Below are 21,784 nucleotides of genomic sequence, written 5' to 3' on the forward strand. Positions count from 1 at the left end.
GACTATAAGACGCAGTGACCTTTTTTCCCCCGTTTTTAGGGGAGGAAAAGTGAGTCTTATAGTCCAAAAAATAAAGTATATGCCATTCTTTAGTTATGGAAGTGAGACCACTCCAATAGCAAGTATGGCCCTTATGCCAGAGGCAGGTGCTATTCCATTTCAGTGGCATAAACAGAGTTCATATCTGACCACCAGTATGCCTAGACGTTGCACAGACAACACGTGGTCATGAGCAAAAACAGTTCATGAGCGTCTGCCAGCGTGCCCACTGCTATTGGCATACTCTGACATCCTGCTCCCATGGCAAAGGCTACCCATGCGTTCTCTGTTGGCATGTGATTTTAATTTGGAAGGTTGCAATAAAAAGGAAATTTACATAACATTAGTAGTGTATGCGATACTAGACAGCACCAACTTACATTATCTAGAAACACACCCACTAACAAGGCTTTTTTACTTATATACAGTGGGTTGCAAAAGTATTCGACCCCCTTAAAGTTTTCCACAATTTGTCACACTACTGCCACAAACATGAATCAATGTTGTTGGAATTCCACGTGAAAGACCAATACAAAGTGGTGTACATGTGAGAAGTGGAACGAAAATCATACATGATTCCAAACATTTTCTACAAATAGCTGCAAAGTGGGGTGTGCGTAATTATTCGGCCCCCTGAGTCAATACTTTGTAGAACCACCTTTTGCTGCAATTACAGCTGCCATTCTTTTAGGGTATGTCTCTACCAGCTTTGCACATCTAGAGACTGAAATCCTTGCCCATTGTTTGCAAAACAGCTCAAGCTCAGTCAGATTAGATGGACAGCGTTTGTGAATAGCAGTTTTCAGATCTTACCACAGATTCTCAATTGGATTTAGATCTGGACTTTGACTGGGCCATTCTAACACATGGATATGTTTTGTTTTAAACCATTCCATTGTTGCCCTGGATTTATGTTTAGGGTCGTTGTCCTGCTGAAAGGTGAACCTCCGCCCCAGTCTCAAGTCTTTTGCAGACTCCAAGAGGTTTTCTTCCAAGATTGCCCTGTATTTGGCTCCATCTTCCCATCAACTCTGACCAGCTTCCCTGTCCCTGCTGAAGAGAAGCACCCCCAGAGCATGATGCTGCCACCACCATATTTGACAGTGGGGATGGTGTGTTTAGAGTGATGTGCAGTGTTAGTTTTCCACCACACATAGCGTTTTGCATTTTGGCCAAAACGTTCCATTTTGGTCTCATCTGACCAAAACACCTTCTTCCACATGGTTGCTGTGTCCCCTACATGGCTTGTGGCAAACTGCAAACGGGACTTCTTATGCTTTTCTGTTAACAATGGCTTTCTTCTTGCCACTCTTCCATAAAGGCCAACTTTGTGCAGTGCACGACTAATAGTTGTCCTATGGACAGATTCCCCCACCTGAGCTGTAGATCTCTGTAGCTCGTCCTAAACCACCATGGGCCTCTTGACTGCATTTCTGATCAGCACTCTCCTTGTTCGGCCTGTGAGTTTAGGTGGACGGCCTTGTCTTGGTAGGTTTACAGTTGTGCCATACTCCTTCTATTTCTGAATGATCGCTTGAACAGTGCTCCGTGGGATGTTCAAGGCTTTGGAAACCTTTTTGTAGCCTAAGCCTGCTTTAAATTTCTCAAAAACTTTATCCCTGACCTGTCTGGTGTGCTCTTTGGACTTCATGGTGTTGTTGCTCCCAATATTCTCTTAGACAACCTCTAAGGCCGTCACAGAGCAGCTGTATTTGTACTGAAATTAGATTACACACAGGTGTACTCTATTTAGTCATTAGCACTTATCAGGCAATGTCTATGGGCAACTGACTGCACTCAGACCAAAAGGGGCCAAATAAGTACGCACACCCCACTTTGCAGTTATCTATTTGTAAAAAATGTTTGGAATCATGTATGATTTTCATTCCACGTCGCACATGTACACCACTTTGTATTAATATTTCATGTGGAATTCCAATAAAATTGATTGTTTGTGGCAGTTATGTGACAAAAAGTGGAACATTTCAAGGGGGCTGAATACATTTGCAACCCACTGTAGATGCACAGAGGAGACACTGGTTGCTTGGCAGTTGGAAACAGCCATTATTTCCCACAATGCAACAACAATCACAGAAAGGAAACTGTGATGACCTTGGTTATGATCTCACACTATGGGAGGGGTTTTACCACAATGCACAATATCAGCCATACAGACTCCCCCCCCCCCCCCCCCTATGATTTATTTGAGTAAAGGTAAAGATTTCTCATAGGAAACCGGGTATCAGCTACTATTGGGAGGCAATTGAACTCTTGGTTAGGGCTCAGGACTTAGGACTCTTGGTTAAGCGCTTTTTTTCTGAGCTTTTTTTGCCCTCCAGAGCTTTCTAAGAGCTTTTTTAAAAATCTCCCATTGACTTCCATTAGAGTTGCTATACAATTGCGCAATTTTACTGTGACCTCAATTTTACCGCAATTTTAATGGAAGTCAATGGGAGTGTTTTTTTAAAAGCTCTCAGAAATCTCTGGAGGCCAAAAAGCTCAGAAAAGTTCAGTTTTAAAGCATTTCTTCTTTGCTCAAAAAAATTTACAGCATAAAATCTACATAGCAGGTGGTTTTGGTGTGCAGCGCCAAAACTAGGCACTTATAGTGCGCGGGGCGCATAAGGGTAATTCCTCTTTTTACTTTTTCCTTCAAGCTGTTATGACTTGTAAGGTGTGTGTGTGTGGGGGGGGGGGAGCAGTCAGTAGGCTCACCCTGCGCCCAGCTCACCAGTGGCATATTACTACTACAACAACAAAAAGTTGTAGCAGAACAGCATTCAAACAGTTAAACACAGCACTTTGTTCTTAAGGGGAAAGCTCCTTGCTTCAGTGGGCAGCTTCTGGTCCAAAGAGGTGATAACAATATCTTTTGTTAACATTTATTTGTCTGATCCATTTGGCAAAATGCTGAAACTGAGTTCTCTCTGCTTCTATTATGTGTGCAGCTGAGAAGTGATCACTAGATAGATTTTAATATATAAATAAAGCAGCTATGCAATAAATTGCAATGGCAGCTTTTAGAGCAGATAATCTAACTGTATGGATAATTAAAAGTAGGAAACATTTATTGAATGTTATGTTGGAGTTTTAGCCCACTTTAAATGGTTACTTAACTAGGAACTATCAAATAAACTCTTTATGTAAACCCCACATACTTATAGAGCTTTTAGCCAGTAACAATAGAAGGCTTTTTAGAGGTCTCTGATGACAGCCTGTGTGAAAAAATACTTTGTTTATAAGCTTTTGTAACAGTTTTGTGTTGGCATCAGGGCTAGAGCTGTACTATGTAGATAGGTTCCACTTTTCTGTCACTATTCACAGAGGAATGATTTACTGTTTGTTTCTGCCCTGCTTACAAATGCACTGCTTTTTCACAGAGCCAAGAGAACAGCTGGGGGATTATTTAAGATACAGAGAAGGATCTGAAGAGAAGGACCTGTACTTCCAAATCTATGTGGAATTTAGAATTTTAGTTAACTTTGATAGTTGTCCTTTTTTTAAAGGGGCACTATGGCTAATGTCTTCTATTTTAATCACTTTAACATAAATATTTGTTTGTGCAGCAATATTATTGACATTTAATGTGGCTGAGTGCTTTTTATTTTTACACTGGTAATATCCATATATTGCTAATGAGTCACGTCGGGAGATTTCCTTACTGACGCCAGAGCAGCACAATCTATTATGTTGTAGGAAGCATCTGACGTTTGTCTGTTTAGCCATCCCCGTCCCCCCCTCTGGTCCACTCAGTGAGGATTATTCCAACTGTGACTGCACACTTTGTGCAGTAACTGATACCTGTGCAGCCGCCGTACAGCGCAGACCAGCGCCGCACGGCTCTATACTTTCACGCTGCCCGATGAGGACCCCTTAGTTGAAGCTGGCACAGCTACGGACACCTATTGTTGTCCGTTGCTGTGGTAACCAGCAATCGTTTTTTCAAGTGCGCACTCTGCAGACAATAGGTGTCCGTAGCTGTGCCAGCTACAACTAAGGGGTCCTCATCTGGCAGTGTGAAAGTATAGAGCCATGCGGCGCTGGTCTGCGCTGTACGGCGGCTGCACAGGTATCAGTTACTGCACAAAGTGTGCAGTCACAGTTGGAATAATCCTCACTGAGCGGACCAGAGGGGGGGACGGGGACGGCTAAACAGACAAACGTCAGATGCCTCCTACAACATAATAGATTGTGCTGATCTGGCGTCAGTAAGGACATCTCCCGACGTGACTCATTAGCAATATATGGATATTACCAGTGTAAAAATAAAAAAGCACTCAGCCACATTAAATGTCAATAATATTGCTGCACAAACAAATATTTATGTTAAAGTGATTAAAATAGAAGACATTGGCCATAGTGCCCCTTTTAAGCCTGAAAAAAAATCAGTTTAACTTACATGTGGCTTCTTGCAGCCCTCCTGTGCCCGCACCATCCTTTAGCGACCCTCCAGTAAGAAGCGGCGACCCCCTGTAAGCTGACCGGTTGTAGCCAGTTGGAGGCTACTGCGTATGCATGGCTTAAAGCGGCGCACACCCTGATCCCGTAGCCGGGAACGTTCTGCGCATGCGTAGTAGCGGTTTTCCCATACTGCTTATTTGCAGAATGTTGCCATGCTTTCAGGGGGGCGGCAAGGGCACAGGATGGCTGCACTATGGCTGCAAGAAACCCCAGGAAAGGTAGGCTGCCTTTTTTTTTTTTTTTTTTTTTTTTTTTTTAAGCTTTATATCCCCTTTTAAGGGAATCATACTATATTTGGGATAGAAAGTGTCATACCTGAGGTTGGGGATTTGCGGGTTCGGGTACCTGTATTGATTTTAATCCTTTTGTGGGTAGTGAAAGCAAGCATAAGACAATTCTGTATCTTTTGCTTCCCAAAATCGGTGATAAATGACACAGTGTAGCTGCATCCACAGCCATCTAGCCCACACAGGGATGCGTTTGCTGCATATAGCAAGACTAGTTCAAGGCAGACTTTTACTGTCAGGCAGATAAAGGACAACGGGGCAGATTTATCAACACAAGTGCGTGCAAAATGGTGGAAAAACTATTGCAAAAGTGAAACAATAAATAGAGCACCACTTAAAAACCTTGTTGTACTCTTATGCAATTCTGATTTTACTATTCCATTTCCATGGTTATTTTGCTGCTGAGCTGGTGTAATGTAAGTAAGAGCTGTTTCTGTCTGCACATGCCTGGCTTAAAGGGAATCCGAGGTGGGCAACTTTGTAAAAAACAAAAACAAACATGCTATCTGATCCGGGGGACTGGCCAGAAAAGGTAGCCTCAATCCCTGCCCCTCTCCATTCATTACTTTCCGTGACCCTTGGGGGGCAAATACTGCAAGCGCTGTTCTTTCTCTCTCATCACAGAGCAGAGTGCAGGGAGGTGGGGAACGAAGTGGGTGAGGCAGTGCTGCTCTATCAGAGCTGGGGAAGGGGCGCTAGGAACGCCTCCAGTAGGCGTTCTTCAGTTGCAAAGAGGAGTTAATTTTGGCATATGAAATGCTTTTTCTCAAGCCTACACGTTTTTACACAGAAAGATCTGCCAAGCACTAGAGATGTGGTGGACATCAAATTTTGGGTTTGCAAATAGCGAACTTCCGCAAATGTTTGCGAATATGGTAAATCGCTATAGACTTCAATGGGCAGTCGAATTTTAAAACCTACAAGTTTCAAGGGGACTATCACCTGGACAGGGGCATGCCAGAGAGGGATCTATGCCAAAAGACCCACCAAAAATTATGGAGTCGACGCAAAGTCGGGTTTTAATCTCCAAAGGGCAGGAATCCCATTATGCACAGCTCTGGGTGTCAGTGGGCTGTGGAGTGTCGTACACAGAGAAATGCAATAGTACTATCAGAATACAGTGAAATAATAATGCACTGTAGTGGTTCTGTGTGTGCAACTTAAAGGGACGCTGAGCAGTGCCCTAAATTAAAAAAAATTCCTCCAGCCCACCGTAGGACGCAAGGTCCCCCGGCATCATCCTGGCACCTGTCCGTGTCCCTCCAGCGGCTCCCGTTAATGGTGACACCTGGGGTGGGTGTTGGGCCGGCTCTTCCTGCTTTACGACGCCCCTTGTCATCATGCCGGCTGCTATGCGTCATCACTCCGGCCGGCGTGCCAGTCTTGCTCATGTGCAGTTTTTTAAATCTAAAACGTGCATGCGCAGGACTATCACGCCATCCGCCTTGATGACGCATGGCGCGGGTGTCGCCGGAGGGACACGGACAGGTGCCAGGGTGACGCCGGGGGACCTCACGGCCTACGGTGGGCTGGAGGAAGCCCCAGGTAAGTGATATTTTTTATTTTAGGAGACTGCTCAGGGTACCATTAAAGAGGCAAGAACAGTGGCAGTATTGTGCACACAAGTCTTGGTGTCAGTGGAGTGTCACACACAAAAAAGCACAGTAGGCCGATGAGGTAGCCCTCAAAAGGTCTGTTTGGGGTGCTTTAACAGCAAGTGAGGAACAAGAACACAGGCCTAGCTAATGCTTTCCCTACCTATCTGCAGCAAGTCTGACCCTGCTCTCACTAACAGTCAGCAGCCATTAGAGAATGAATCCAATATGGCCACCGCAACTGCTTTTTGAGAGGGTGGTGGGGGGTCCAGAAAGGAGTGCTAGCTGATTGGTTGACGTGTCTGCTGATTGTGAGGCAAGTGGCCAAAGTTTAGCTCAATGATGATGTAAGGGGGGCGGGTCGAACACGTCAAATGTTCGCTGTTCTCCTCAAATGCAAACAGCGGACGTTCACCAAATACTGTTCGCCTGTGAACAGTTGGGGCCATCTCAACCAAGCACCTTCATTCAGCAGTAACTCATCACTAACAAAGATTCTAACAGAAGTAGTTCCTTTTAGGACTTTCACTCACTCTGACACACTCTCACTTTTTCTGAGTGTTTCATCTCATAGATGCAGCAGTGGAAGTGTCACCCTTGCCAATGCATGCTGGTAAATAGTTGCATGCCGGTAGCACATTATCTCACACTAATATACTACATCTCACAGTGTGCATTGGTGACACTTCTACTGCTGCAGCTATGAGCTGCACTTTCAGGAGACGAAGCTGCACATTTGGATGGAGAACTAGGGAGCAATCCCCCCACCCCAGCACCCCAGTTCTTATTCCACATTAATTGTGCTTTGCAGAGCCTAAAGCAGAAAGGAACAGGGATGTTGGTGCTCTGTTCTGCTATTTGTTTGAGCAGGATGGTTACTTCTCTTTTTATTGATTTGAATAAAAATCTTTAGAACACCTCTTTGGCTTGTGTATACAAATACGATCCATTTACTTTACAGCTCTTCAACTAGACTTTGAATGTGTATTTTAGAAGGAGATGGTAAAAATGGGTTGCTGGTCAGGAGGCTGTCGGGTTGGTTGCAGAAATCAGTCACCAGAAAGTGAGTTGTAAGTCTGAAAAATGATATCCATGCAGGGCTCTACTCTGAGATTATAGGCCTGCCTGGATTTCCCTCTATACAAGCTGGCTGTTCTTGGCTCTTCAGGGATTAGGATCTGTACAGGTCCTCTGATGTTTGTGGCTCATTAGCCAAAAGCTTAGACCCCGTTCACTCTTGACAAAAAAAAAATGCTCCGATTCAGCCGGAGGAAAGCGCATATATAAACTGATCCTATGTTAAACTTAGCATCAACATGCTGCAAATGGTTATGAAACAGAATGGAGCAGGAGCAAAAGGCTAAATCCCTGAGGGCCCATTCACACTTGCAAAACGCTGGCGATTGTTGCCGGTGTTTTGCAGGAGTGAGTGATTTTTTTCGCAATTTCACGCAGAAAAATCACTGAACATTGCGGTGATTTTTTTTTTCCCCGCGATCGCGTTTAGTGCTTCTATAGCACTGGAACCCGATCACCGGGAAATCGCCTGAAAATGGTGCAGGTGACGCATTTGCGTTTTACGTTTTAGGGTGATTTACGGCAATTAGCGCAAATCGCCCATGTAAGAACGGGCCCATAGAATTTATTACACTAGCGCTTTTAAAAAGCGCTAGTGTTTGAGCGTTTTGCCAATATCGCGGCAAAATGCTCTAGTGTGAATGGGCCTTAACAGCACATTTTTCCTGTAGCCCACATACCCTGAGCATGCTCACAGAACCTGTGCAACAGACAGTGTCCATTCCCATTAGGCTGTATTCCCCTTCCATTCCGGACCAACTCGCCTCTCTTTTTTCACAGGTTATTAGGTCCTTCTCACTCCTGGACTCCGTGACAAGTGCCGGTATTGGAGTCCCGGCAGTGCAAAAGACCAATGGGCATCCTCCATAGCACCAGTGAGGATTTTCATTGGCTCACAAGTGGTGTACCAATGCGAATCCCTCCCCCCTTTGCCAGGTAGAATACCATTGCTCTCATTTCTGCGGGGACTTGTCCCAGAGCCCAGCAGCGGTGTCAGCGTGCATGGCGAACTCGATTGGTGACCAAAGATGAGTAGATGTGGTGTTTAGCGATAATGGTGGCTTTGGAAAGCAGCATACACAATGGTGAGTAGTGTGAATGCGCTCACCGGACACTGCGACGGGGCACAGCATTCCCGCTAAGGATGCGCTATAAAGCACCGATGTGCATCGGTCCCAAGTGTAAACTTAGACTTACTTTTTCTGTTAAGTTAACCAATAAATGGTATCATCCTGATTCAAAACATTTTTCTTTCATCGATGGTTAACATGGTATCATACTCTATATTATACTGCAACATGTAATGACAATAAACTGTTGTAGGTTGATTAAAGCTCATTGGAAATACTACCACTAATAAAAAAAAGTTAATACTATATGTCCAAATCCAGAGTTGTCTTAAAGTAAATCCTGTGTCCCTAATACATGATTCAACTTACCAACAGCCTCCCAAAACAGAACAAAAAATGTAGTAAATGTTTAGTACAGAAATGAATCCTTGTCAGACACAAGAGATCTCACACTGGTGAGAAGCCAAATTTGTGTTCTTGGTGTCAGAAAAGTTTTAAGTGCTGAAAATCTGAGATGGTCATTTGACATGGTTTGTTTAGTCAACTGCAAGCTTCCATCTTGTAACACGTCACATAAACTTTGGTCTGAAGTTGGCTGGCCAGTAAGGATGGAGTTTGCTGTGGTGAGAATATTCGCTTACCTTGCCTTGTAAGAAGGGCAATATTTGGACATTTTTATATTCTTCATGTGGAGCTCCAACACCTTACCAATACCAGCCAACAGGGCCCATGATATTGGGGGAGGTACTCTGGAAGAAAGGGCAGAAATGCATCCCTCTCCTGCAACCCCCCCCCCCCCCCCCTTCAGTTCGGAGAAGAAGCTAATTTCTGCCTCCAGGCTTGAGAGGCAGTAGATCCTGGAGAGGCTTTTGAGGGAATCTGTAAGCCTGCTCTGATAATGAGATCTTTAGATGCCTCTCCCCTCCCAGGTAAAGGAGGTCATTTTGACCCCCTGCTGATTTAAAACCTAGTTTTAACGCAGGGGTAGGGAACCTTGGCTCTCCAGCTGTGATAAAACAACAAATCCCAGCATGCATTTGCCTTTACTAATCATGGCTGTGGCTGTCAGAATCCTGCAATGCATTGTGGGACTTGTAGTTCCTTAACAGCTGGAGAGCCAAGGTTCCCTACCCCTGTTTTAACGGGTAACACAAAATAACAAAAGCCAATGCTTCAAGTTTTATTAAAATAACAATACTTAAAGTGGAATGAAACCCAACATTTCTTCTTTGCTCTAATAGATTATTTACAGCATATTATAAACAACCAGCATTTTTTTTCTAGAACAGCATTCAAAGGGTTACACACAGGACTTAGAAGTTCCCTGCCAGCAAAGCTGGATGCATCCGAATGTGAAGATATTGTTATCTTGCATTTAATTGTATCAAGTGAGGAATGTAGATAAACACTTCTCTGACACTGCAGGCTCAGCTGAACGAAGACAGACAGTCATAAAGTATTTCTGCTTAAGTTAGAAGATGAATAAAGCAGTTATAAATAAAATGCAAAGTCAGCTCTCAGAGAAAAAAAAGTGTACTTTGGGAACTTGTAATTTCTAAATGAATAATAATACTGCACAAAAGCAAATATGATAACCGTATGGCATATAAAAAGTAGGAAAACCTGTTTTTATCGAATATTATGTCAGGGTTTTGTACCACTTTAATTACTTATTAGAAGAAAGTTAATCAATGGCTTTAAAAACATTTCTCATTTCATCCTGCACAGCTTTTTTTAGGTATAGTAAAAATACATATTAAATTAATCTCGTGGGATGATACCTTCTAGTTTATGCTAGGGAAGTTATCATACTAATATGGACTCAAGCAATTCCTCCATCTAGTTCTGACTCGGTAAAATATTTTTAAGAGGAATTCTTAAAGTACACATGTAACAAAAAAAAAAAAAAAAAACTTGCCTAGGGAGGGGGAAGCCATAGGGTCCTAATGAGGCCTCCTCTGTAGCCTCTGGGATCCAGGGCTGGCGTCCCCCCAACAAGCACTGTGCAGGTGTGGTAATATTTACCTTCAGGGCTCAGCACCGGTGCAGTAGCTGCTTTCCGATGGGCACCAGTGGAAATGGCCAAACCTGATAAGGTCCGCTTCACTGTGCAGACGCGAGCCTCCTGCGCAGTAGAGAGGACCAAATCGGGCTCGGCTATTTCCGCCTGAGCCTGAATAGAAACCGACTACTGCGCCGGCACTGGATAGCGCTAGGTAAGTATTTACCTCCTAGGAAGCCTCATTAGGATCCAGAGGCTTCTCCATCCTGAGGTAAGTACCCCCCATGGGCTGGTTCTTTTTTTTTTTTTTTTTTTGGGGGGGGGGGGGGTTATTAAAGGTTTACTTTAAGAAAGTTTATGAAATGCATAAAGCACCTAAAAAAAAATCATAGAATACTGTATGGGCAAAATGGATGTCACTACATTAGATTTCCTTTGGTGAATGTACACAAAAAAAAAAAAAAATAAGGATAGGGTATCATTATGGGGGGCTAAAAATAGATGTTCATCTTGAGAGAAAATTGTTTGGGAGGGGGGTCATTCCAGCTTGGCTTTTCTATATATTGTTATTTGTCAACCACTTTCCTTTTGTTTTAATGTAATTGTACGGATCTAGTTGACCTATATTCTTGTATAGATTTAACTTTTCAATAAAAACATACTAAAAAGGAGAAAAGCAAACAAACAGTTCTGAGGAATCTTATTGGACAGTAAGGATAAGCAAGAATGTCCTTGTGAATAGTGAGAGTGTCCTGCAGAGGTGTGAGAGGAAGATATGCAAGAGTTAACTCACCTGGCCATCACCTGCATTCAGATGTGTTCTATGGTGTGGAAGTTCCAGTTCTGAATCCGGAAGTGTAAGCCGACGGAATGCACCATGGACCGCATTGGAATGTAGGTGAGTGAAATCTCTCTCGCCTCCCGCACCCTGCAGGACGGTGTAACGATTGTGGAACTTTCTCCGTGATCAGCGCACAACGCGTGCGCTGACACGGCGGAAATCCTCCACAAGCGTGTAATTGCAGGCACCCAGCAAAAGGTGCTACGCACCTGTAGAGGGAAATTCCTGTCGGCAGATGGCGCTGGGGAGTGCAGAGGAACCAATCCTCTGTACCTCCACAAATGCCAGACAGGAATTGTACGAAGCGCAGAACGCAATCGCAAGAGAGGCGATTGTGAATGAGAACGAGCAAAGGGACAGGTTGTATGTGTGTGCGCCAATCCAGTCGCCGCCCCGCGACCGCGCACACACAACAGCAGATATGAAATAGGAACGCGATCGCGAGAGGTGCGATCGCCAGATGTGACACAAGGCAGATCAGAACAGAATACGAGGGTAGCAAAGGCACAGCAAATAATACAATGAGAAGATGCGGAAAATAACAAACGCTAGCTAACCACGAACACCGCACTCATTCGCAACAGTGCACACGGTTATGCGCAGTCTCCACGTGATAAGCACAATAGAGACAAGCACGCCTAACTAACCATCGACAGGCAAACATGAAACAGAAGACGCGAAAGCTTGCTTAACGGTTACCTCACCGAGCCTCCAGCAAGCGGTCGTAGCAGACGAGACAGACACACGAAAACAGGGACACGCGAGAGATAGGATCCACAGCACTAGTGAAAAGTGGCTAGCGCGATCCAGGTACAGAGTAGCAGAACAGAAGGATCCACAGCACTAGCGAAAAGTGGCCAGCGCGATCCCAGGAGACAGAACAGAAGGATCCCCAGCGCTAGCGAAAAGTAGCTAGCGCGATCCCAGGAGACAGAACAGAAGAGATAGCTGGTAGCAACCGCTGCACCAGCTATACTCCAAGAACAGAGATCAGAACCATTTCCTGTCGACCACCGCTGGGACAGGACAACAGCAACAGAACAAACAAACAGATAAACAATCCTAACTGCACTTAGGGAATCTGCCTAGCACAGTTTCCAGGAATTACTCTAAGCTGATCTTCAAACCAAGAGCATGGCTGACACTCTCTAGGAGTGTGTACTACAAACCCTGAAGGAATGACCAGCCAAGGACTGTGGGTAATCCCAACCTTTATACTGCCAGTCATCACAGGAGGCAGGTAGTGGATTTGCATAACGAATGTGTGCAAATTCCTCAGCAGCAAGCTGCAGAACTGACAAAATGTCTCTCTTAAAGAGACCTGCAGAATGCAGACGTGAACAGTGATCAAAACGCTGCCTGTCTGCACAGGCAGCTGAGCAGATTCTCACAGACGGTCTCACTTTTTGAAAGAGCTTTCTCACTTATCCCTAGTGGTCAGTATAGTGACCATTTGGAAACCCTGGCAGGTAGTTCAAAGATGCTCTTGACGGGGTTCCTTCTGCAGCCTCAATGGGGAAAAGATAAGAGATATGATATAAAGCATCTTTAAAGGGGAACTGAAGAGAGAGGTATATGGAGGCTGCCATGTTTATTTCCTTTTAAGCAATACCAGTTGCCTGGCTGCCCTGCTGATCCTCTGCCTCTAATACTATTAGCCATAGCCCCTGAACAGCATGCAGCAGATCTGGTGTTTCAGACTTTAAAGTCAGATCTGACAAGACTAGCTGCATGCTTGTTTCTGGTGTTATTCAGATACTACTGCAGAGAAATAGACCAGCAGGGCTGCCAGGCAACTGGTATTGATTAAAAGGAAATAGATATGGCAGCCTCCGTATACCTCTTACTTCAGTTCCCCTTTAAATCTGCTGCAACTATTCTCATTGGTCTTTTAATCTGACCAATAGGAATCCTTCTGTGGGACGATTTGTACAGATCCGGTCAATCCACCAATGCAGAGCCGTGGTGGGAGTTATATAGATGCTTTTGCCAGGGCTGCATTTACCACACACACTCCTTCTGCCAGCATGGAGGTGAGAATTGATTTCACAGAGACCTATTCATTGAGAACACAATGTCTTGGATCCTTAATAAAAACATACAGCTGGCCATCTGCAGGGCAGGATTTACCATAAGGCACTGTAGGCATGTGCCTACAGGCGCCTGATGATGGAAAGGCGGATTATTCCCCTCTCCAAGTGCCTCTCTCCTGTCTTATCTATGCAGAGTGTAAAGTTACTCACCCAGGTCTCAGCAATCCACTGACCAGATCTTCCTTCAGTCGGGAGCACCTCTAGCTACTTAAAGGGGAACTGAAGTAAGAGGTATATGGAGGCTGCCATATTTATTTCCTTTTAATCAATACCAGCTGCCTGGCAGCCCTGCTGGTCTATTTCTCTGCAGTAGTATCTGAATAACACCAGAAACAAGCATGCAGCTAGTCTTGTCAGATCTGACTTTAAAATCTGAAACACCTGATATGCTGCATGCTTGTTCAGGGGCTATGGCTAATCGTATTAGAGGCAGAGGATCAGCAGGCTGCCAGGCAACTGGTATTGCTTGAAAGGAAATAAATATGGCAGCCTCCATATCCCTCTCACTTCAGTTCCCCTTTAATACTGAGGAATGAGGATAGCTCTGGCTACCTAATACCAAGGGACACCTGTAGCTACCTATTATGGACAAAGGAGATAAGGGAGAAGTGACGGCTGTGCCAGTCAGCACACTTGCGGTGCAGTTCAGTGAGTGTTTTTAGATTTATGGTGGGCAAAGTCTAGGGTGCCAGGACACCTGTGCCTATAGGCTCCTATGGTAAATCTGGGCCTGGCCATCTGTAAATGATGCATTGATCCTAAATTGGGCTGGAGGAAATGACTATTGCGGAATGACTCTACACATCCTATTCCACTAATGGAAGTTGCAGTTCCCCTACTCACCACAAGATGCAGAGCTCACCACCAGGGGTGCTCGGATACCCCTTTTTAAAATCCGAATTGATACGGATCCGGATACCCAGATCAATCTATCTATCTTTCTCTCTCCCTCTCTCTCACCACTCACAGGTGGAAGACATGGATAGAATGTAATAAAGCCAGCCCAGGAATTGATTGAACTGTACAGAGTAAAGTGTGAAACTGCAGGAAGAGAAAAGTAAATATGTGTTACACATTGCATTATAGAGGCTGCCCAATACAGGAGGTGCATCTGTCTATAGTGGGGAGGGGGCTACCTAATACATGGGGCACATCATGCTATACTGGGGAGGGGGCTACCTAATACATGGGGCACATCGGAGCTGGGGCAAGGGACAGATAGGCTACCAGGGACTGGAGGAAGCACCAGGTAAGTGGATTAGTATTTTTTTTTCCTTGCGTGTTTGTTCTTTAAAGGTAAACATTCATGGTTAAGAATACTAAAGGACTTTGTTGTTGTGTTTTATTTCTTTTTAACTCTTTGTGGAAATGGGTAAGGGGTACTTAGTACCCCTATACTCATTTCACCTCGGGGAGAGGACGGGCATCTGAGGGACTCTGAGATGCCACCATGAACCTATCTCCCCCCCCCCCCCAGGACGTTGTTAGCCCCCACCTCCTCCTGGGCATCGGAGGTGAGGAGGAGCTCCTTGTCTGTGGATTGGACAAGGGCTCTGGGGGAGAGAGGGAGGTTTGGCCACTCCTCTTTTTCCAGAGGCCCCCCCCATACCATGGACCATGTGGGCAGGCATAGCTCAGGGTGCAAAGCCTCATGTGGCCAAGGCTCCGCATTCTGGCTATCCCAACTTGTATGGGAGACAAGGGTTCAAAGAGGCTCGGGAGGGTGAACCCCACATAATTTTTTTTTATTCTTTCACACTCTGAACAAAACTTTTTTAAAGAGGACATTAACAAACCAAGCACTATACCAGTATTTCTCAACCCCTTCACCATGGAGGAACTGTTCAAATAAATTTTGGATCTCAAAGAACTGCATTAATGGAGGTGCTTATAATCTAGAGCACATGTGTTGAACTCCAGACCTGGAGGGCCAGATCCATGCCAGTGTTTAGGATGGACTGAGAAAGGAATGTGTTCTACCTAATGGCCACACCTTTCCTGATTCAGACCCATCCATTCATTTGAGCTTTATCAAAAATGTGTGAGGATCTCGGCCCTCGTAAGACTGGTTTGACATCCCTGATCTAGAGGGTAGTGGATTTGAGACATTGGGAAGGAGACATGGGTTAGCAGATGAGGCAGTGAACCTCCAAAGCTACCTACAGAAAATTATAGGCTTATCTGAACAGGTGTGTTTTGAGAAAACATTTGAAGGTTTCAGTGCTTGGAGCATGACAGGCAGGCTGTGGGAGAGCAGTCCAAAGGAGAGGTGATGCTCGTGAGAAGTCCTTGGTGGAGAGAAGGTGACCAAGCTAGCAGGCAAGACAGTCTCCTGAGAGGAGTGTAGGTTCCGGGTGGATATAGTATCTGGAGAATAATGAGGACATTTAAGGAGGTGACAATGTATGTAGAGCTTTGTATTATAGAGTGAGGAGTTTAAACTAGATCCTTTGGGTGAAAAGATTGGCCAAGAGGGGCTGCGTCAGACAAACGGGCGGAAAGGGGGTGAGGCAGGCAGCAGAGTTCAGTAAGGACAGTTTAAAATGATCCAATAGTATCTCTGGATAATATGGCCTTGATTCATCAAAGGCCAATAAATGTATTGCACAATGACGGCACAAGTTCCATGCACTCTTTACGTGCGGTCCTCTCTGCGTAGCATGCTCTCTTAACTTACGCGAGCTGATCTTAAAGAGACTCCGTAACAAAAATTGCATCCTGTTTTTTATCATCCTACAAGTTCCAAAAGCTATTCTAATGTGTTCTGGCTTACTGCAGCACGTTCTACTATCACCATCTCTGTAATAAATCAACTTATCTCTCTCTTGTCAGACTTGTCAGCCTGTGTCTGGAAGGCTGCCAAGTTCTTCACTGTTGTGGTTCTGTGATACATCTCCCCCCTCCAGGCCCCTCTCTGCACACTGCTGTGTGTTATTTAGATTAGTGCAGCTTCTCTCTGCTCTATTATCTTTTACAAGCTGGATAAATCCTCCTCTGAGCTGGCTGGGCTTTCACATACTGAGGAATTACATACAGGCAGAGCTGTCTGCACTCTGCAGTAAGAAACAGCCTGACACTTCAGTTGAAGATAGCTGCAGGGGGAAAGAAACACACAAATGATCTCTTGAGATTCAAAAGGAAGGGTGTATACAGCCTGCTTGTGTATGAATGTATTTTCTATGTGTGGACATACTGTACATCAACCTACTTCCTGTTTTGGTGGCCATTTTGTTTGTTTATAAACAAACTTTTTAAAACTGTTTTTAACCACTTTTAATGCGGCGAGGAGCGGCGAAATTGTGACAGAGGATAATAGGAGATGTCCCCTAACGCACTGGTATGTTTACTTTTGTGCGATTTTAACAATACAGATTCTCTTTAAGCGTCGTGTGTTAGCATGTAGCATGACTGCGTTAGTCCACTAGCGTGACCACTAGTGCCCTCGTTAGTGGACTATCATGGTAGAATATGAGGGAATTTTATTAATTGTAGAACCTGCTCTACAAACATAGCAGTAGATTAACTAGTCTAGACTAACTGTGGTGGTGAAGACATATATGATGGGCAGTTACTGGTATGAATTATTCGATGTTCTCTCTACAAACGAAACAGTGCAAGAAATTACAGCATTTCAAAATATGAATAAAATGTAATAACACAGATGTGTGCAGATGATTCCTGATGAAAGCTGCAGTTAGGATATTCACCACAAGATGGCAATCTCTACCAAGAGCATAGAGAGGCGGGCAGTGATGGAAGGAAGGGAGGGGTGAGATTGCAGGAAGTGGAGGGGAGACGATGTTGGAAAGAAGCTGCAGAATAGATAATCGTGTGGTTAGTACGGTAATATTGTCATATATTAAGCAGAGCAAAGGTCGAGTGTATATATTTGTTACATAGGAGATCACAGTACACCTGTCTCTATCATGATCGTCCTATTTGAAGTGGTTTTAGATACAAACTTATATAGATACTATTGTGGGTTGGTTAGCAGTTTATATCTGCCATAGATTATGGTCGGCAAAGCGCCTTCATAGTCCTAATTCAGTTCAGCCACATTCACTGAGCCAAGACAGGATCCGAGCTTCAGTGAATGGATGAGAGTTGTGTAAGCTGTGTTCCCATTTCTGCCACTGTCATCATTCTGTGTTTCTCTGCTTCTTTGGGGATCAGTCTAACCTACATCCCATAGACTTTTACTATCCCTAACCCTCCTGGTATACGTTTGATACTGAATGTAGGCTGATTCGATGTGTAGGTTATTTTGTCGGAACACCTGCATCATAGGGGGATAAGAATAATTTATGGTATCAACAGAGAGGTATACATGCTCAGATCACATTTACCCTACACTGTTATCCACCACATTACAAGGCATTGTGCCTGTCCATCCATAATGATCCCGATTTTCAAATCTGGCTGTAGAGAGTAAAGTTCTGTACAGTGGGAGAAAGCCGCAGCTCCACTGAGTCTCACACAGCCTGCTGTTTGCCCGCCAGCATCTGTGTATGTAGCTGGCACATTGAGTGCTCTGGTCACAACGGCAGACAGCGACACCTGGGCCTATATGCAATTAACCTTTTATCTTGAGTTTTTGGTGCTAGTCTAGTCTAGGGGATCCAGCAGGAAACCTCATAGTAAAATTTTGCTAACGTGATTGGGTGGATAGCACCTTCCTGAACAGGTTGTAGTAAACTACGCCCGCACTATTCGGCCAATCACAATTGGGCATGGTTCACAAAGCTTTTTCACCTGTTTTCCTCTGTTTTCTCCTTATCTATGTTACATTTTTAAGCTCCCAAAGAGCAAACATATAATATAATTAACTAGGTAAGTAAAGTAATATTGAAATGAAGTTAATCTGCAGTGTTCTCCCCAGAATTTCTAACCAGCCGGGTGGCATGAAAAAGTAGCCGGGTGGGGAAGTAAGGTCACGTTGGGTGGAGTTGGAGGGTGATGCTGGGTGCCACTACTAGGTAGGGAGGGGCAGGGTGGATTGTGTTGGGTGCTACTTGGTAGGGACGAGTGTAGGTGGATCATGCTGGGTGCTTTTGAATGAGGAAGTGGGTAAGGAGGAAACACACTGGGAACTACTGATGAGGAGTTACACTGGATGATCTCACATGCACACAAGCATGATGTACACATGCTTGTTGCTTGTCTATGTGCTAAACAGCGTGTACTACAGAGGGGGAAAAAAAAAGGACTGGGAAAGAAAAAACAAGGAGGAATGTGTGAGAGACAAAGGGAAATGTGTGAGAGGGAGAGACAGACTAAAGGTAGAAGAAAACATATGTATATCAGTGTGGAAAAGGAAGGAGGGGGGGGGGGGGCAATAAAAACAAAAACACTGTGTGGGTCAGAGAGGAGAGGATTGCAAGCAGTACCATCTAAATATGAATGTAATACAAGAATGCAGCACTCTCACAGCTCCTGTAACTTGCACAGCACACTGCAGGAGGTCTGCAGACAGGTTTACATCAATGTAACATCTCGGAGCAGAGCAGTTGGGGGAAGGACAGCAATAGGAGCTGTAAAAATGTCTGTCTCCTCTCCTCCCAGCAACAAAGTGCATCTGAAAGGGGGGCATGCCTAGAGGTGACGCTACACCAGGCACAGCAGCAGAGGCAGCTAATAGCTCTCAGTCACCACCTTACCAGGGATAAACAGATAACCATCTGCCCTGCAATGCTGTCTCCCCGGCATGAGCGAGCGCTGCCCCACACTCTTCCCTGTGCTCTGACATCTGACCTGCGAGGCTGGAGGTGAGGCTGGAACACATGCTGGGAAGTTTGCTGTGATGTGAAGACTGGCTGGAGGAAGGAAGAGAGCCCGTCCTCTGCATAATAGTCAGGCAGATCGGGATGGGATTCACTAGCTCCAGCTCCTTTGAAGTTCCCGCGTTGCCTGTGTAACTTCAGTTACCGGGCTCTCCCCGCCCCTCTACATCACGGCTATGCAGGAGCTGAGGGGAGGGCGGAGATAGTGTAAGTGACAGCGTCTGGCTCCAATAACACAGCCGCTGCTCACTGCATTGAATGTGGAGGAAGAAAATCTGATGCACGCTGTAACCACAGGTGGGCGGGAAGCTGAGACCAGCCGGGCGCTCCGCCCGGGTAATAGACTCTGGGGAGAACACTGATCTGGAGCAACTTACTTTGAGTGATTTATTTTGTTTGTAAATGTGCTTTGAAAGGTTATTTTTATTAACCACCCTGGCGTTCTGATTAAATCGCCAGGGTGGCTGCGGGAGGGTTTTTTTTAAATTAAAAAAAAAACTATTTCATGCAGCCAACTGAAAGTTGGCTGCATGAAAGCCCACTAGAGGGCGCTCCGGAGGCGTTCTTCCGATCGCCTCCGGCGGCCAGAAGTAACACGGAAGGCCGCAATAAGCGGCCTTCCGTGTTTCGCTTACCTCGTCGCCATGGCGACGAGCGGAGTGACGTCATGGACGTCAGCCGACGTCCTGACGTCAGCGGCCTCCGATCCAGCCCTTAGCGCTGGCCGGAACTGTTTGTTCCGGCTACGCTGGGCTCGGGCGGCTGGGGGGACCCTCTTTCGCCGCTGCACGCGGCGATCAGGCAGCACACGCGGCTGGCAAAGTGCCGGCTGCGTGTGCTGCTTTTTATTTGGTGAAAATCGGCCCAGCAGGGCCTGAGCGGCAGCCTCTGGCGGTGTTGGACGAGCTGAGCTCGTCCAGACCGCTCAGCTGGTTAATTAGGTGATAAATAAGCCATTTGTGAGAAGTTTTGTGAATAGAGCTCAATGCTTTGTGCTGTAGAGGGTGTTGTGATTAGAGAGCATGTTCCCTATGAGGTTTCCTGCTGGGTTCCCAAAACTAGACTAGCGCAGAGCTTTTCTCCTTGGAGATAATTTTGGTACTATTCCGTTAGCCGGGCACAACCACCAGGTGGCGTTAATTACTATTCCCCCTCCAGGCCGCCATGGATAGTAGGGAAAGATGTAACTCTGGAGTTTTATCGCCACCTGGTGGATGCGCCCGGCTAACGGAAAAGAAAGAATTTTTAATCTTCTATTTAGACTAACTTTTCAGCACTTTGCAATTGAAAAAGTACTATGAAAACTATTTAAAATATTTTCTTGTGTTTTGGTGGTTTAAAAAGCATTTTATTGACAAGTTTAAAAATATCACCTAGGAAAAAAACTCAGGAGAAAAAGTTAATTGCATATGGGCCCAGGTCTGAGAGGATTGAGGACTGAAAAAGTGCAATGGCCCCGGACTCCGGATCGTAACTGCCAGAGACTGCATTGAGATACAGCAGAGGCTTGTGAACTGAACGGTGTAGTGGAGACAGTTTGCTAAGGAGGGTGAGAGCCTCTGTGAGGCAAACCTGCACAAACAATTCTGCTAAACTTTGATTGGCTTGTTGTGCTGAATCTCTAAACTCACATGCATTTGGAAACTGCACAATCTTTCCATGCACATTTCTCTGCTGCAATAGCATGTTGCTTGCTTAAAACCATTGTCTGTAAATGGGACTTGCTTTGCTTCAATGGATATTGGAAAAAGTTCGAGAGTCTGAAGCCTCCAAAAATACCTGATTTTATTTCACAGTCCTCTTCAGCCAGCATTGATGCCATAGATGAAACGCTGCATCCCCGCGGCTGAAAGCTCAGTTAATACTGCAGAAATCCCCTGGGCAAATTTTGGGGCTCCTTCTTGTATAGCAGAGCTTTGTGCAGTAGCTCTGCCTCTACTCGTGTCAATCTGTGCGGATCTCCCCCTCTTCCCGCCCCTTTCAGTCTTCTTTCACAGAGAGGGGCGGGGAGAGGCGGTGATCAGCGCAGATTGACGTGCCTGGAGGCAGTTACAGCGCAAAGCTCCGCCTACCCTGGGCAGCAAAATCCACAACCTGGAAAGTCCTGGATTTTTGCCCCAGGATTTCGGGGGTATTCATTGAGCTTTCAGCCGCAGGGATGCGGCGGTTCATCTATTGAATTAATGCTAAAGGAGACTGAAATGTAAAAACAGGTTTTTTTTTTGGAGGCTTCAGAGTGTCTTTAAAGGGACCCCGAGTACCTTTCATGGGTATGCCTTTAAGCCAGAAGACTTCCAACAAAGTTGTGCTATGACCCCTCTGGAGGAGCCTCTTGCAATGGCCATGCGTGTCACTTCCTCTTCCGGCTTCTTTCATTCAGTGATGCATTTCTCTAACAGAGAAGACGAGTGACCCGGAAGTTATAACATAGTCAAGATGGGAGCTGCAATTTTTAAATTGAAATTAAATGAAAACTATTTGGTGTAGAAAGGCGATTCAGGTGTTAAATGAAAGAGGAGAGCACAAGCTGCAGAAAGGT

General features: G+C 45.2%; 1 protein-coding gene across 7 annotated transcripts in view; it reads left to right on the forward strand.

Annotated features, from left to right (window-relative positions):
• Window positions 1–21,784, forward strand: part of LOC137534788 (zinc finger protein 547-like) — a 70,329-nt gene that overhangs the window by 27,597 nt on the left and 20,948 nt on the right. For 2 of the 7 annotated variants that reach the window (XM_068256440.1, XM_068256441.1), the window contains exons 1-2: window positions 17,245–17,299; window positions 20,623–20,794. Coding sequence is in view for 1 of the 7 variants with exons in the window: in XM_068256439.1 (XP_068112540.1) it covers window positions 17,264–17,299 (36 nt within the window). In the remaining 6 variants the exon portion in view is untranslated. Of the gene's footprint in view, window positions 1–17,244; window positions 17,300–20,622; window positions 20,807–21,784 lie in introns of those variants that run through there. The other 5 variants (XR_011024381.1, XR_011024380.1, XM_068256443.1 and 2 more) reach the window with 4 other exon arrangements.

This window comes from Hyperolius riggenbachi, chromosome 10, assembly GCF_040937935.1.
Source record: "Hyperolius riggenbachi isolate aHypRig1 chromosome 10, aHypRig1.pri, whole genome shotgun sequence".
In the NCBI taxonomy this organism is placed as follows: Eukaryota; Metazoa; Chordata; class Amphibia; order Anura; family Hyperoliidae; genus Hyperolius; species Hyperolius riggenbachi.